The 17,756-nt window shown below is 38.7% G+C and overlaps 1 protein-coding gene across 4 annotated transcripts; it reads left to right on the forward strand.

Moving 5' to 3' along the window:
- The first annotated feature begins 419 nt into the window (after window positions 1–419).
- LOC108377488 (unconventional myosin-VIIa-like) lies at window positions 420–16,643 on the forward strand. Of its 4 annotated transcripts, none has more exons than XM_017633754.1 (3): window positions 420–1,204; window positions 12,568–12,802; window positions 14,153–16,643. In XM_017633754.1, exons 2-3 carry the CDS (start codon window positions 12,677–12,679, stop codon window positions 16,550–16,552), a joined length of 2,526 nt encoding a protein of 841 aa, XP_017489243.1. In that variant the 5' UTR covers window positions 420–1,204; window positions 12,568–12,676; the 3' UTR covers window positions 16,553–16,643. The 4 variants fall into 4 exon arrangements, with proteins under 4 accessions (XP_017489243.1, XP_017489244.1, XP_017489246.1 ...); XM_017633755.1 differs by having other exon boundaries at window positions 420–772; XM_017633757.1 differs by lacking the exon at window positions 420–1,204 and adding an exon at window positions 4,622–4,643.
- The last annotated feature ends 1,113 nt before the right edge of the window (window positions 16,644–17,756 follow it).

The raw sequence follows: 17,756 nt of genomic DNA on the forward strand, positions 1-17,756 counted from the left end.
AATGTAAGGACGATAGCATCTAATGATAGAGTGCAAATGAAAGTAGATGAGCGCAAAAAATTTAATGCTTTCAAAAACCCGATTTTCGTTATTTATGTTTTATCAGTTTTTGCACAACCTTTTCCCTGTAATGCAGTAGTGTTACCCAAGATTTTTTGGGAATCTTTACGCAAGAGTAAATATTAATCCTATACAATTACAAAAATAGAGTTGAAAATCTCCTCAATATAAATGAGCACATTAACTAATCTACTACCTATGTACGTAACTATTGTACTTTTGGCCAACATTCTTCTAGTATTTAATAGAAAGTATTGTAACATNAGAGAGAGAGTTTAGAGTGTTATATAAAATATCATAACGATGTCAAAATGAATAAGAAACAATGCAATTGCAAAGGTAAGGTGAGCGAAGTCCCGCACAATACACAATACCACACGCTCACAGGTGTTTGCGCTCGCATTGAGCGTAGATTCCAATTGGAAGCACAATTACTTTTCCATATCACAAAGCCGCCACTCACGAGACACTAAAGAACTGCTCACTTTACCCATTCAACTTGTTTGTGAGTCTCTGGGCTGCTTGTGAGCTAGTAAAGCGGCTTTGAGCTGCCGTCAAAACCACGTCGGCCAAGAACCTGCCTACATTCCAGAGCTGACGGTGTGACGGCAGCCATAACAAGCTAGTGCCGATCGCGTTGACTTCAACGATTCAGTTACCTGTTGACTTTCGGTCGGATTTGTTGTGTGAGCTCTTCGCAAAATCGTATGGTGTAAGTGTACTGGATTAAAGAGATCTTAAAAGTTCACACGTATACATACACCAAAACGAAGCTGTGTATACTATACATATGCATTTTATAACAAACGTTGGTCAGCGAATGAAAGAAACCTAAGTGTGGATAAGAGTGTACAGATACGGGTATTGTTGATGTAACAACTACATCTATATTCCAAAACGAATACTTGTGCGCAATAACATACACATACATACTCAGTGAAATCGATGGAATACACCAAAAAGTGATGAAGTGTCAAGCCGCGAATAATGAAAACTATTAAATTCCTGAGAGATTAAAATCACAATCTTAAAGTGCCTAACTATCGACCCCGATTTTAAAGGCAAGGAGGGAAGGCACAAATCTCTAGAAGGATATACAATATATATGGAATTAAGTGTACAGCGCAGCCATAAGATTGTGAAGGTGCGGTTTCTAAATTTTTTTATTAGTAAACGAATACCTATGTAGAAATGTAAATACATATATACATGCTGACATGGATCTAACGAGTTAGTACCTTATTTACGTGATATCGCATACAAAACGAGCGGCGAGAAAATGAACGTCGTGGCAGTCACTGCCGTTGGCGTTGTGGTTTTAGCTAAAGTCCGTATAGTGAAGCTGACGACTACTTCAATGCATCAAACCCTGCTGTTACCGGGTCGTGCGTATGTGTATGTACATAGTACACACACATGCACAATTATGCATTCTTAATCTTTTTTTGTTTTTGTCTCATTCTATTTTTTATTTATGGGTATGTAAGGGGAAAGTGTCCATTACGCGGTTCAATTCCATGAATATGTTAAAAAGTTGTATTATCTCGAACAAACTTCAAGACCCATTGCTTACATGTATGGTAAGCTTTAGTAAATATTTTAATTAGTGGACCCTTGAGTTGCACTCAAATTCATCGTATGCCACTGAAGATACCTACATATGTACACCTTTGGCCAAGCAAACCGTACCACGCTTAAAAAAATTAGGTAGAATTTTATAAATTAATAAAAAAAAGATTTTTTTTTTTAATGTACAAAGTTCACTCTGTAACAAAAACAACATAAATAATGGTTTCAAACTTTGAAAAAATTTAAGAAAAATTCATCAAACTTTCATAAAAATTTTAATCTTTGCAGTTTTTTCCATGTAACGCATTTTTTGTATGGGCTATAAAACTACATACACGAAATTTTCCTAAAAATTGTAATTAAAAAGTTTGATGAATTTTTCTAAATTTTTTACAAATTTTCAAACTTTGATTTAATAGTTTTTGTTACCACATTATAAAAAAAAATATATTTTTTTATTAACTTACGAAATTCTACCAGGTTAAAAAAAGTCGGTGAAAAGGTTTGCACAACACATAAGTGTATGCACTATGTGGTGAGTGACATCTGTGCCCTCAGGTGGATTTTTAATCCATGCACCTAGTTATCTACAAATCGGTAGCATTCCATACACGAATGTACTATGTATGCAACGTTGCCTATTAAAAATGTACATACATACATATACAAATTGTATGNTGCACTATGTGGTGAGTGACATCTGTGCCCTCAGGTGGATTTTTAATCCATGCACCTAGTTATCTACAAATCGGTAGCATTCCATACACGAATGTATGTATGCAACAATGCCTATTAAAAATGTACATACATACATATACAAATTGTATATACATATTTATGTATGTACATACAAACATATCTATACATCTTAAATTGTTTAAGCCTCCATAAAATTCGTGTACCTACTGCCGCAGTAGTTGATAACTTGGAATTGCTTGCTGCTTAACTGGTATTGGCTTAGCCCAAATGATACGTTGTCATCCTCGAGTGAGTAGCCGAAACAACCGTCCATCGAACGGTACCCAATGCAGAACAGTTAACCATGCAAAATAAATAATGGCGAAGAGTAAACTGGTTCCCCATCTTCAATATCTTCCAGAATTAGTTAGCCATAAACAACAACAAAATCGCAACACAAAAAAAAAATAGAAAAACGCCCAATCCCCATTCCGCAAAATTATAGGGACTTTGTGACTTCTCTAGAATTTGNAAGAGTAAACTGGTTCCCCATCTTCAATATCTTCCAGAATTAGTTAGCCACAAACAACAACAAAATCGCAACACAAAAAAAAAATAGAAAAACGGCCAATCCCCATTCCGCAAAATTATAGGGACTTTGTGACTTCTCTAGAATTTGGGCCACACATGTGCATACACATGTACACACATTAGGCATATGACTTTTCAACTTTTTTTGGAAAGATTAAATCTACGTGGCATCATGCAATGAGTTTTTATATAAAAATCGCGAGTATGATCTTAATTTAAGAAAATTTTTCAAAAACCCACGTAGGAGTCCTATCGAAAAGTTTGAACCTACTTATAATAATAGTTTTTTTTTTTGCAAAATTCTGAGCAATATCGTAAGTAGCTCAAGGACGACCGTTTAATGAAAAGTGTTGTATACAACTTGAATACGAAATACAATTGGCTTTATTTTAAGGGAAAGAAATTCGCTAACCACGTCTGAAGGTAATTGCAATTTAGTGAATTGACTTTTTTTTAAACCTGATAAAACCGGAGTTCAGCTATAGCTGTAAAACTTGTTCTACTTGCATTAAACTTGATTCCATATTCTGATTCAGGCTGAAACTTTACATGTGAAATGATGGTTAATTGGCTAAAATCAGAAATAATTTTTTTTGGAAAAGAAATTTTTTAAATAAAATTTAGGTACTTTATTTTCTCCGGTATAACTCAAAAAATAGTAAACGCTCTTTATTGTATTTCATAAGGGATTTAATCAGCTACGTATCAGAAAATGTTCAGCAAAAAAAAAAAAAAACAACACGAAACCGGACAAAAAGAACTACCACGACAGGGCTGATTAACATACTCAAGTAATTTTTAAAATGTCAGAAAATTAGTGGCTGAATTAGTTGCCATAGTAACTACTATTATAGGACCTACAGCCGTGACTATACACTCGAGAGCTATTCTTGCCATTTTAGCCTTTATTCTCTTGCCAAAGTTTAAAGCTCATTTGCTTCCAGTCTGTCAATTTATATGCGTATAATCTTTGATTCTCTGACCACCGCTTGCATGAAAACTGTTTTGTGTTCGTTGAAAAATCTGTCCTTCAGATTAGAAAGGCACACAACTGTTTTTTAAGATACTGGGTTAAAGGAGGAATCCGCTATTGTTAACCAGCAGATGTATTTTATACCTGCAAAGCGCCGCATACTTTGTTGATGTTAAAATTAATGTATTTAAATTTATAATTTATACTAGCCTTTATTAATATACATTTAAAATTAATTGAAATAAATTTAATAAAACTGAAGTGGACTTCCTGCGGAATTTTTTTATTTTTTGACGAATTGACCCAAAAACATTATTTTTGTTGTTTTTCGCAAAGAAAAGTCATATGCCTAATGTATATACTATGTATTTCTTAATGTTCAAATGGTGAACGCATATTGGTATGTACATACATACAGTGTTGGAAAAAATAATAGAAAAAACTCATTGAAAAATATTAAATCAATTATATCAACACTGTGGTGTAGTGGTATAGCATGTCGCGCTTCCACTCCGCAGGGCCTGGGTTCAAGCCCTGGTCAAAGCAACATCGAAAAAACATGTAGAAAAAAGGTTTTTTCTTAACAGCGGTCGCCCTCGGGAGGAAATGGCAAACCATCCGTGTGTATTTCTGCCATGGAAAATAGCTTCTCATAAAAATACAATCGCCGTTCGGAGTCGGTGCAAAACTTTACGTCCCTCCCCATTGTGTGACAACATCAAGGCGCACGCCGACAAATCAGAGGAGAAGCTCGGCCAAATACTAACTATGTGTAGGCGCCAATATACTATTATTATTATTATTATTATTATTATTATTATTATTAGTTAAATATATTTCTTAGAATGGCGCACCCTGTGCAAATATCAGTTAGCGGTTGTTCTTTTGTCTCATTTTCACTTTATGTGCGAGAGAGTGAACAATTGAATAGTTGGAAAAAAATAATAGAAACAAAACGTGTTTGTTGGTATTGTTGCTTTTCTAAAAGGTAAATTATTTATTTTTTTACGCTTCTAATTGCGTTTTACTATAGGTTACTGAAACATAAAAAATAATAAAATGGGCTGAGCTAAACACTGCACGGAATAGGAGAAGAATTGCATAATAAGTTTAAGAAAACAAGGAAATTCGATGAGTAAAATAGCAGATATGGTGTTCCAAAAAGAAGATGTTCACTGTCCTTCATAGCGTAAAAGAAAAATAGAAACACGACGTAGAAACCGAAAAATGACTGCTGGCGATCAAAGGCGTTTAATTCGACATTGCAAAGCTAACACTTTTCTGTCCTCAAGAGAGCTGAAAACAGACTTGAATTTAGATGCAACAAGCCGAACTATTGGCAGAAGAAAACTTCCAGCCAGAATCCCTAGTAGGGTACTATTGATGAGCTAAAACAAAAAACAATGTTGCAGAAAACATCTTTTCCGTAAAAATTGGAAAAATGTGCTGTAGTCTGATGAACAAAAATTAATATGTTTGGATCAGATAGAAACGCTCTAGAACACAGCCTTTGATCCACAATACACGAAAAAAGACGGTTAAGCACAGCGGGGGTTCCATTATGGTATGGGGCTGTTTCCCGGAGGAAGGCGTTTGTCCAATATTTTGCATAAAGAACAAAATGTGCGCGGTTGACTATGTGAACATATTACAGACGATAAGGCTACTCTTTGCTAAAAAGGAAATGCCATTGCGGTGGGAGTTACTACAGGATGATGATCCTAAACATGCATCGAAACTGGTAAAGTAGTGGTTCAAGATGGAAAAAGTGCAAGTTATGGAGTGGCCGTCTCAATCGCCATACCCCAACTCCATTGGACACCTTTGGGCAGACTTAACGAAGAGAATCGGGCCTTTTAAAGCCAGCAATAAAGACGAATTGTGGCGCCGCATTCTAAAATCACGGGGTATTCAATTCCGAAAAGTGTTTGTGCAAACTTGGTTAATTTGATGCACCGAATATGCGAAGAGGTAATCAGGCAAGCTATTGAAACAATACTATTTTTTGTAAGAATTTTCGGTTCAAAGTTTAATTTATTTAGAGATAATACTTTATTTCTATTATTTCTTCCAGGCCAAAATTAAAAAAATGGGCCACAATTTATTTATGGCTTATTGCACTTGCAAACGAAGTCTAGATTTTAATTAACGTAAACAAAATGTACGAAATGGGAATGTATTTGAAATTAAAGAGTTCTTCAGACCATAAAAAATATATGAAAGCTGTACGTTTCTATTATTTTTTCCAACACTGCACATATTTACGAAGACCTCATCGGAACACGGAAAAGAGAATGAGAATAAGCCAAGAGAGCGGTAGTAACGTTGTTAGAACTTCGGCAAGTGCACTTCTTAATGGGTATGGAAAAAGCTCAGGTGCGTCAATATTCTAATAGCGGAAGTGTAGGCATTCCATAATGAAGATGTCATCGCCAGCTCAACACCAGCACATTGTTGGGGGGGGGGGCTAAAGTCAACCAAACCAAAGAAGTTAGCTTAAGTTTGTTTTATGCATCTTGCTTAGCTCACAACATGTTCGCTCTACATACATACATACGCTACTAAATAAATACACACCTAAATAATATTATATGCTAATGCAGCCATCTGTGCGTCTGCGCGTTTTTCATTTTCCACGCTTTGTGGTTTGCATTTTCGCTTGGCTTTTAGATTCATTTTGGAGACGTGGTCCTGTAGTCAGACAATGTTTAGAAGTATGTATGTATGTATGTATGCATTGTATTTTAGATAAAGTTAAGGTGACAAAAAATCACTCAAAGTAATTGCAAGTTCAAATGGCAATAAAAGGCCTATTGGAATGAAAATGAATTTCGAGTCACAATTTCTGTTTAGAAACATGTTCAAGTATACATATATACATATGTATGTACACACTAGTATGAAAACATTTAGAGTCGGGTATAAAAATGATATTGTCAGTCACTTCACTTTTTAGAAAATAGCCATCAGAAATTTTAATGGGATATTTAAAATTCCGGCGAGATTTTGGTTGACATGCTATAACCAGACCTTGGCTCTGAGATACCATTGTGAGAGCTTCTACTTAGACACTTACTTTAAATTATTTAGAACAACGTAATTAACAGACTTTTTTCTATAAGTGCCCCAAGCAAAGTGATATAGCAAATTTTGCACTAGAACCAACTTTCATGTGTTGGATTTGCATTTTATAAAGATAGCAGAAGAGCTTTTAATTTATATTCTACTCACATTTATGTACTCATGTATTGTTGCATTCAGCTGAAGTCAATCCATTCGGTCAACCTATCAGCAAAATAATCCCCTGAAACTGATACTTAGACGAGTAGTACCAATGATTACAACAATATATGTAGATTAGGGTGGTCCAAAACAAGTAAAGTGGGAATTTTATTGTTCTCACCCCTAGGATTGTTGTATATCGAAAAAAGTACATCCCTATTTTTTATTTTGAAATCAAAAAATATTTAGAAGTTAGAGGTATTTTATATGGCAAAAATTTTCGAAGAATTGGCATAGAATTCTTGATAATCAATATTTTCGATTGGAAAATTCTGGTTCTCGTAAGGAGGCTTTCAATACTAATACCCAATTGTTTATTTAACCATTTTTTAATACTAACAATTCTTTTATTGGTACGCGCATTGCATTTTTTGGGGGTTTTGGCGGACCTATAAATTATAATTACTATGGAAAAATGATTAAATAAACAATTGGGTATTATTATTGGCAATCTTTTGCAGAGAAACAGAGGTTTCCGATCGAAAAATATTGATTTTTAGAATTCTATACCATTTCTCCGAAAAGTGTTTTTTGTTTATACATATAAAATAAATGGAAAAAACTTTGAGCGACCTCTAAATATTTTTTGATTTCAAAATAAAAAATTTGGGTATTTTTTCCGACTTTACTTTTTTCCATGCCTTTTTGGAGCACCCTAATGTCCATACATATATATTGCTAGCTTAGGGAGAAAAGCTGCCAAGTCTATTTTTTCATTAAAAAAAATCTATTTTGATGCAAGAAGCAAGAACAATTGAAATGAATGAAATGAAGACATCGAACTACATATTTTACTTTTAACATATACTCGCGGAAAATGAGTTTGAAAGGATTGTATTATCTCCTGTAAAATTTGAAAAAAACAGGACTTAGCACTTTTTCACTCTTTTACAAGACTCGTATTGCTCACATTCGTTAGCGCATTGCCACACCTAGTTGCTCGTCGTGCCTTTATAGCTTTAAATTTCTATATGAGTCGCGTCACTGTAAAGGCGCAAGTCAGTCGTGGTCAGTATTGCTTCAACTATAATTGTCATTGTGGTGCGATCATTAGTAAAATGCTTGGTATTAGCTCCTACTATACCTACTGCTACTATGTACAAACATACATGTAAATATTTATGTATTTATGTATGTTGTATGTACATATGTAAGTATCTATTGAACGCCACCGATCGTATGCTTTGCATTCAAAGCACCATCGAGCGAAGGTATAGGTGAGCAGAAAAATTGCAAAAGGGCAATAAACTTTGGGCTACTAGAATGGCGCAACATAAACCAGGCAACTGAATCGGTCGGTGGCTGTTTTGGCCGTTGTCTTTGCCAACTTTCTTGCTTCCGTGCTACTTTGTATAGTTATCTTAGAATCCGGTCTAGCATACGGTAAATCGATTTGCTGTTCACCGAATATTGTTTCAAAATAACATATGTACATAAGTAGGTATGCACGTACGTACGATGCATCTACATAGAGGAGCATCTACATAGAGGAGGCCTATACCCGTATGTACCCGCAAAATTTTTCTTGAGCTGAATTCTGCACTTCATTTTTACTTCCATTCTCCTTATTTTCTCTTCAATGCCTCTGGCAGCTGGGGTTTTTGTTGTGAATTGTTGTTGGCCTCATTTTAACTGACCGATTCAAGTTGACTGGCTTGCTGGCTACAATTTGATTTCGCTTTGTGCGTGGAATTTCTGACACACTTTTCATATTCGCTCTGTATGCTGCTTTACCCATTTCCGTTGCTTTGAGTGATTCGAGCTTTGATGCTGCTTGAAGTTTTACGCTTCACAGTTATTGCAATTTTCGCTGCAGATTTGATGATGGCGTTGATGCTTTATCAGGAATTACAAGAAACTTTGGCTGCTTCCCTTGGAGATACTCTTATATTCATTGGCTCTACATATCAATGCCGGCGAACTTGCTGAGCTTTTGAATCGGCGAGTGTTTTATTTTTTATTTTATATAACATATTTTGGTTAGCCATCTTTCATTGACGTATTCTAAGCATATTTAGCATTGCTACAAATAAAACAACGTTTAATTTCTTACCACGCAAACACCGCCTGCAATGAGCGTGAATGTTACAGTCGAATGGCCAATTCTGGGTTTTTTCACTTTATTTTTATTTGCTTAAAATATGTGGGTATACATACATACATCCATATGTACATACACATATGTATATGTGTGCTAATTGATGACTATCATCATTTTCTGTTAACAAGTAAACAAATATCTCAACTCGATTGAGTTGAGCAAACTACACGATTCTTTCATGCGGCCACGCGGCTATCAGAAACCCGCAGCAGTTGAGGTATCGCGCTTAGGATTATCCTCGCATGGTGTACTCGTCATGAATTGTTGCTGCTCATTCGTCTGTTGCTGATAGCAAATGTAATCAGCTGCAAAAGCCAGCTTCAATTCAATGTCCGTTGTACGTACATAGCAAAAGTTGTTCGCTGAAGAGCTGATTTATTACTTTAATTTTTGTAAAATTTCAATTCGATTGTGCGTAGCCTAGCGTTAACAGTTTCATTTCTTTTTTTTTTTGTGAATTTTGTTGTATTTTGTTTGAGGATTTTTATAATTATTACCTAAAACGCAAACACAATGGCACGAAGGTGCACTGGCATGCGATAAATGAAAACGACTGCAAAACGAATTAATTCACTTTCTTTGCGCACGCGCCTGCATTCAATGCGGTCTTGGCATCGGCTAGGGCCATTGCCCAGGCAGGCAGCAATCGAATCAAATAAAATCCAGTAACATTTTGGCTTCCAACGGGAGTTGAGACAACTTTTTTCTTTCATCTTGGAAATAGTTTAGAATCATTTTGATATATATTTTGGGCAACTTGCGATATACTAACTTGGGGTTTCAGTTATATGGGACACAGAGTAAAATATGAAGATCAAATGTTGTGTGTATGTGGAGCCACTCATTTGAGCCATAGGAAACATTTTATAAAAAGGCTTTTACAAAGTTGGCAACTCTGGCTACGGTATGCCACATCGGTGTACGAGTATTATTCATACAAGTATGTACGTATGTGTAAGAATGCAATTATAAAGCTCCGCTGCCAACTTTTTTTTATTATGGTTGTCACTTTTGTTTTTACATTTATTCACCGTCATTCCACACAAATTATGAGACTTGTGACAACGACTTGGCTTTTAGTTGCTGGCTGCGTTGTGCGGTTGGTATGAGGCACTTGTTTCTTTCGAAATTAGATAAAAGTTCACATGCTGCACATAGCTCAGTTGCAGTTGCTATAAAAATGCACCGACAAGATTTCACATACAAATAACAGGGTATGCATTTATACTATACATACATACAAACTGCTATAATTCATTCAATTCCTTGACTATTTACTAAAAATGTAGCAACAGACTCAGGTCTTTCAGCCGCACTTGTCTTAACTCAAGTCTAAGCAGTGTACACACGCACGTGAATGACACACACACATGTGTAAATATGTACATATACATACATAAATCTACATACATATTCAACTTCTGGTTTTGGTGTTTAAAAGAAACGCTTAAGGTTAACATTTTTGTTTTTTTTTGGCTACACAACCGCTTTTTAAATATTTATGAAAATTCACTTTGAGATCCATTCTATTGACAGCGCCAAGTGCTGATATTTTAGCATTGGAATGCGGTTGGGCGACAATGCTCAGTAGTGTTGTAAAAAAATAGTGACGCTCCCAGTCGCAGCTTGTGGTTCGCTCTCTGCAGCTGGGACAGCACCAACAACAGCGCCAACTTTTGTTCAACTTGAAGCGACAACTGGCGTTTTATCTCCCGCCAGCCATCTCAATATCACACTACTCTTCGGGTGCATAACTAGTTCTCCGCGGCTTAGCGCAGAGAGCTTTTAGCCGCAGTCGCACATAAAAAAAAGTTCTGCGTTAAACGCAGCTGTGCGCCGTTGGCCGTTTGGTATGCGTGACGCTGGACTGAGCACATCAATTCGAAAGCCTTACGATTTTGCATTCTTAATATGTGAGTAAAGAAATTTTGACAAACAAATTTTTCGGTGCTTTGTTAACTAAGCACGACTTAACGCTTCAAAATGCAAAACTTAATGCCACAAACAACATACATAGGTAAATCACAGCAGGTGAAAGTCTTTTTATTTCTTGCTCATTGGTTTTAAGCGCTTGTCGAGGTCAGTGGCAGTAGATCTTTCAAAGTCTGGCAAAGTAAAATGTTAAACGAGACAAAAATTAAAGTAAATTAGAGCGGAATAGGAAACCAAATGTATTGCGAGCGCGGCAATGGAATACTAAATGTGAGTGAGAGTGGCATTTAATTTCGCTAATCGCAAAATTTTACAGATATTTAGCTTGAATTTCTTGTTTTAATTCGGTTTTTTTTTTTCTATTGTGTTAGCAGAGAAAATGAGCAAGTTTGTGTCTTAAGTCTTTCGTTTTCGAGCAGTACTATTGTTTGTTCTTCATGAATCATGATAAAAAGCATAAAATGAATATCAAAGTAATTAACAGCAACAACATCTTTGGCGTTTGGCGTTGTGCATGGATTGATAAACTTTGTCATAGCGGATGAACTGCACCTAGTTTGCTGATTTTTAGCCAACAGTTGTCATAACGCCTCCAAAAAGCATTGCAGCCCACATTCTGATATAAGACGATATTATGCCTATACATATGTACATATGTAGTACATACATGATAGGTGTCGCCCATCAAACTTAATTCAATTGGTACTCAAATTTACAAATTGCTCGTTTTGAGGCTTGGCTGCCTACGTAGTGCAACATGGAGTTGTCGCATACGCAACGATTTCCTTTTCCTATTTTTCGTTTAGCATTTAAATTACTTGTGTAGCTCATGTCAGTTTATTTTCACAACACTATGCCTACGCACTTCTCCAGAAGGAGCGCTGGAATCACTCTGTGTGTAGTGATGTTGAGATGTGCTTTGCACTTGCTTAGGAGCTGTTCTGTAATACCTTATCAAGGAAAGGCCTTGACAAAATTGCTTCTGGGTCTGAGCTCCCAAAACTGTTGGTGTGTTGAACAAACAGTAAGTATGGAGTATGTGCGCTGTGTGCGAGGGGCGATGCGTAGCGCAGCGGTGAAAGTGTGTAAGCGGCGTGAAAGGTGCCACAGCGACGTGTCAAGGCGTTGTTGATTGTTTGATTAGCGTTGGTGTTAACAAAAGTGTTGGCTGTTTCTGACAAACCTTATGCTAATTGCGCCGACTTATTGGATGGAATATGGATATGCACGTCTTCAGTTAAATCCAAAATAAAACAAACAAATATGCGCACAGTTGTATTTAGAAAGTTTCAAAAGCCGTACACATTTACATCACACACATACATATCAGTGAAATTTCTTTGAAACACTTTTAATTTATTTTCATAACATTTATTTGCAGCGATGCATGTGTTCAAAAGGAATTCGCATTAGTAACAACTTTCTACCGAATACGCAAACTACACTTGGAAGAAGGCTAGCGCAGGAGTTAAAATAAATTCTACTAAACCATGGATTGGGTGGAAGGAGACTTGGTGTGGTTCGATCCCGGGGTAGGGCACCCTATACCGGGCGAAATTCAAGAGGTGCACCGTGCGGCGCAAGTGATTGTCGTACAGGCACTCATCAAGGGAAAGGTAATTCATAAAACAAAAAATTAGTTAAAAAGTGTATTTACGTATGTAGATATGTACAAATATGTATGTAGCATTGCACTCTTCACTCGAACGAATAAATATTTGGCTATAAATATGTGTGTGTATACATACTTCAGTATATGCATAGCAGAAGTGTTAGGTGCAGCTCATAATGCTGTTAACGAAAATAAATACATACTCGTCTTCACATATCAAAAGACTAGATAATAACAACAATCGCAGATCAAAAGATCTTCTTACCTGTTGCGAATTGTGTCAAAATCTCAAAAACCAACAAGCGCCAGCTGGTTTTTCAGCAATCGGAAACCCACAATTGCGCTATTTAACTGTGAAAAGCCATTGAAGTCCAACTTGTTGGAGCATCTTTACGTGCGTATATTACATTGAGAAATGTCCGCAGTAATCGCCTTGTTGACTGCTTTCAAAGTGGTTTATATGTGCGGCTTCGAAGTCGAAACTGCAGCAGTAAAATAGAAAATAATCGCTGCCAAAGCGAGGAAAAGCAAATGTCAGCCAATGTGGTTTGACAAGGTCGTGGAGTGTGAGATCTGAAATCTGACCAATGTGGCGCAGAACTCTTTCTGTTGTGTTGTGCCTGTGCTGCACGGACCATCATATACTCACGGCAACACGTTTCTATGCCACATCTTGGTTGGTCAATTAATGCAAAAGCTTTTTCCTTTACGAAGCGGTTTGCAAGAGTAGCAGGCAGCTGCACTGTGGAGATTGGCCGCAGCATGGCTTCTTATTGCATGACAAAAATCTGGAGTCTCATTTAGTGGCTTTTGCTTGCAGCCGTATGAGCTAACGGTCCATTCTATTGGCTGCCATTGTATCGAGTGGACATGTGGTTTGCTTTTGGCGCTTGATTCGTTTCCAATATTCGACGAGAGAGTTCAATCGTTGTTGGCTCCATCCATAACTTGGCACCTACGAATGCGTATAGTACGCTTTCATTTGGAGCCATGGCAACGGTGCGGTTCGATCACGCCGAGCCCTGCTCCATCGCCATCCATTGCGATTTTATCTCCCCACATTTTGCGCCGTCAACGCCCACCCAGCCTTGAGAATGTACTAATTATGGCCGCGAACACCGAGATGCTCCTCTTAAAGCAGCGGCGCGATCTGGCGCGCAAGGCAAAAAATCGCTATCCGCAATATGTGAAAAAGCTGTCGACGATTTGCAGCGATGTCATAGCCAAACACGTTCGTAATGCTGAACAGCCATACATATGCATTTAAACTAGTTTTAAGCATTTTTTTCTTTATTATTAAATACTGTTTCAATGGTAAATGCGTATGTAATAGTATTCTTGATTTCTTTTTCAGCCGCAAACATTTGCACTGCAGCCAGGCGAGGGTAATCTACGACCGCGACAAGATCTCGGAAGTACTGGCGTTGAGGACATGACTATGTTGGAAGATTTGCATGAAGCTTCATTGCTGTGGAACTTGCGGCTTCGATATGACAAAGGTCTTATTTATACGTTTGCAGGCAGTATTCTGATTGCTGTCAATCCATACAAAATGTTTCCCGACTCATACGGACTAGAAGTGGCTAAGAAATATGCTGGCAAACCGTTGGGCACAATGCCACCCCATCTTTTTGCCATAGGCGCAGCTGCACATGCCGCATTGCCGTTGCCTCAAGTCGTGGTAATATCGGGAGAATCGGGTTCTGGTAAAACCGAATCTACAAAGTTAGTGATGCAGTACTTGGCTGCTGTGGTGCCGGGAGGGGGTTCCGCGTCAGCCGTCATTGCTGAACAAATACTAGAAGCTGCACCTTTGCTAGAGGCCTTTGGCAATGCGCGTACAGCTCGTAACGACAACAGTTCGCGTTTCGGTAAATACCTGGAAGTGTACTTTAAAAACGGCGCAATTGTAGGCGCAAAAATTACACAATATCTACTGGAGAAGTCACGCATTGTGACTCAGGCGCCTGGAGAGCGAAACTACCATGTTTTCTATGAGATGCTCGGTGGCTTGTCGGAGACTGAACGTACCAAATATGGTTTGCTTGAAGCAGATAAATATTTCTATTTGAATCAAGGTGCTACTGCCTGTGCACCGGGACGTGTGGATTGGGATTCCCTCCAAAGTGCCATGCAAGTCTTAGGCGTTACCGAAGGCGAACGGGAGGGTATTATTCGAGTGCTGGCATCGGTACTGCATCTAGGAAATGTGTACTTTCATCGTCGACAGCTGCGTCATGGCCAAGAGGGTGTAGAAGTAGGCTCAGATGCTGAAATCAAATGGGCGGCTCATTTGTTGCACATTTCCGCTGAGGGACTTCACAGAGCATTGACTAGTCGCATAACGGAGGCGCGATCAGAACGTCTGCATACTCCGCTCGGTATTGATCAAGCACTTGACTCTAGAGACGCCTTCGCTAAGGCCTTATATTCTGGACTATTCAATTGGCTGGTGTCGCGCATAAACTCCATTGTGCAGAAAGGTGGCACACACGATGCCCATCGTATATCAATTTTGGATATTTTTGGCTTCGAAGATCTGGCGGAGAACTCTTTTGAGCAGTTGTGCATAAATTACGCAAATGAAAATCTTCAATTATACTTTAATAAACATGTATTCAAGCTAGAGCAAGCTGAGTACTCGCGAGAACGGCTGGAGTGGACCCCGCTTACGTGGGATGATAATTTGCCGGTTATTCATTTATTGGCTAAAAAGCCCGTAGGAATATTCCACTTGCTTGACGACGAATCCAATTTTCCACGCGCAACCGACATGAGCTTCTTGGAAAAGTGTCACTACAATCATGCTCTAAACGAGTTGTATTCTCGGCCTCGTATCGGTGCCCAAGAATTCGGCATAACTCACTACGCTGGCCAAGTGTGGTATTGCGTAGATGGGTTTCTGGACAAAAATAGAGATGCTTTGCGAGGCGATGTGCTTGAGTTGTTGGCCTCAAGTAAACTGCAGTTAGTTGTCGATTTGACGAAGCAGTTAAGAGCTCAAAGGGATTCTGGCAAAACTCTTCCAAAGGGAAGCAATGGACGTTTCGTCACCATGAAGCCACGTACTCCCACCGTTGCGGCTAGATTCTCAGACTCACTGCAGCAGCTTCTTCAATCTATGGGTCGTTGCAATCCATGGTTCGTGCGGTGCATTAAGCCGAATAACGAAAAACATGCGTTGAAAATGGACATGCCATGTGTTCTACAACAGCTGCGCTACCTTGGCATGCTCGACACCATTCAAATCAGACAAAAAGGCTACCCAGTTCGCTTGAAATTTCAGCATTTTGTTGAGCGTTACCGTCACCTTTTGCGAACACCCCTACCCCGGGGTACACCATATCGGGAGTTATGTCGTATTCTACTGGAATCTCTACCGCGAACAGGTATAGAAGGGCCCGACTTTCAACTAGGTGCGACACGTGTATTCTTACGAGAAGCTCTGCATCGCATGCTAGAAAGTGGACGTTCGGATCGTCTTAAATCAGCGGCGGTTGTTATACAAAAGAACGTTCGAGGAATGTTGGTGCGTCGGCATTTAGCCCGCAAAAAGAAAGCTGCGATAAAGATCCAGTCAAAGTGGCGTGGTCACCGTGAAATGAGGAAATATACATCGCTTAGGAAAAGCGTTGTCCAGGCGCAATCGCTGTGGCGTGGTAAAAGGGATCGAAAGAGAGTTGCTAAACTTAAAGCGNATATGGCAGTTGATGGCGCACTGTTTGTCATGCTTTCAGCCGGGTCCTGCTTTTAGTAAATATCTGATGAAGTTTATTATGGATAACGCCCCATCTTCCATGAAGGAGCTCCTTTTGAAGAAGATTTTGCGTAACTCCAGTAATACGCAGGCAAACGCCTGTCGAAATTTTGTACCATCATGGGTAGAGTGGCGGGCTATCTCGAAAATGTCCGATATTGCGGTATCTCTGACATTGCCAGACGATGTTTCACAAACAGTTGCTATAGATTCATGGACAACTTGCGAGGAGGCGGCTTCGTTGGCCGTCTCAACACTCGGTATATCAAATCGTGGCTGGACTGTTGTTTTAGACGATGGAAAGTTGGTAACTGATTCATGTGGATTAGATTACGTTTTAGATCTTATATCGGAAAAAGAATTGTGCCCAGCTTTTCCTGCAATACGCAGTGATCTTATGAAAACCGGCGCAAAGTTTTTGCGGACAAGCATCCCTGAACCCGAGCCAAGTAGCCCAAAGAGGCCACAGGTTCCACCTCCGGAGCCTCCTAAAGCCAAGACGAGTTCAGCGAGAGAATCGCCTATAGCCGAACCGCAAATTGAACCTCCAGTAAGGAAGACATCACGAGATTTATTGTCCAGAAGCTCGGTTCTTAACGAACGATATTTCGAACAAGAAAAGACGCGATCGAAGTCATTAGATGACCTATTAGCCGGAGATATTGCTGATTTAGATCCAACACCTGAACCTGAACCGCTAACGAACCTTGGGCTATCTGAAAGTCGTCTTAATGAAAGATACCACTCTGCAGAGCGTTTGGCCCCCATGGGAAAAGAAACTGGTCCTAGATATCAAAAATCTCAGAATGCTGGCCGTCGATCGCACGCTGGATCTCACTCCAGCAAATATATGGACAAGTCCGAATATGCAACCCGTTCATCGGCAATGTCTGATACGAGCGAAGCACCATCGCTAGCTTCACATGTACGACGAGTGCGTGTGCCATCACAAGCTTCTGATGTCGATCAATTTCTCGATGATTTATTTAGCCCCGTTTTGGATGGTTCTCTCGATGAATTATCAGATGCAAGGTCATTGGCTGCAAGCATAAGAGGAGGCGGACAACCATTTACAGAGGATTCTGCATTTAACTCTGACATCTGTGACTTTTTGGATGCACCAAATGAAGTGCATGACTCAGTCAACCTATGTACAAATGTGAATGCTCTCTGTAAAAAAATTAAAGGAGGCGGAGAAAAA

Source organism: Rhagoletis zephyria, unplaced genomic scaffold (assembly GCF_001687245.7).
Source record: "Rhagoletis zephyria isolate East Lansing unplaced genomic scaffold, Rhagoletis_zephyria_1.1 Rzeph_scaffold_12183, whole genome shotgun sequence".
Classification (NCBI taxonomy): domain Eukaryota; kingdom Metazoa; phylum Arthropoda; class Insecta; order Diptera; family Tephritidae; genus Rhagoletis; species Rhagoletis zephyria.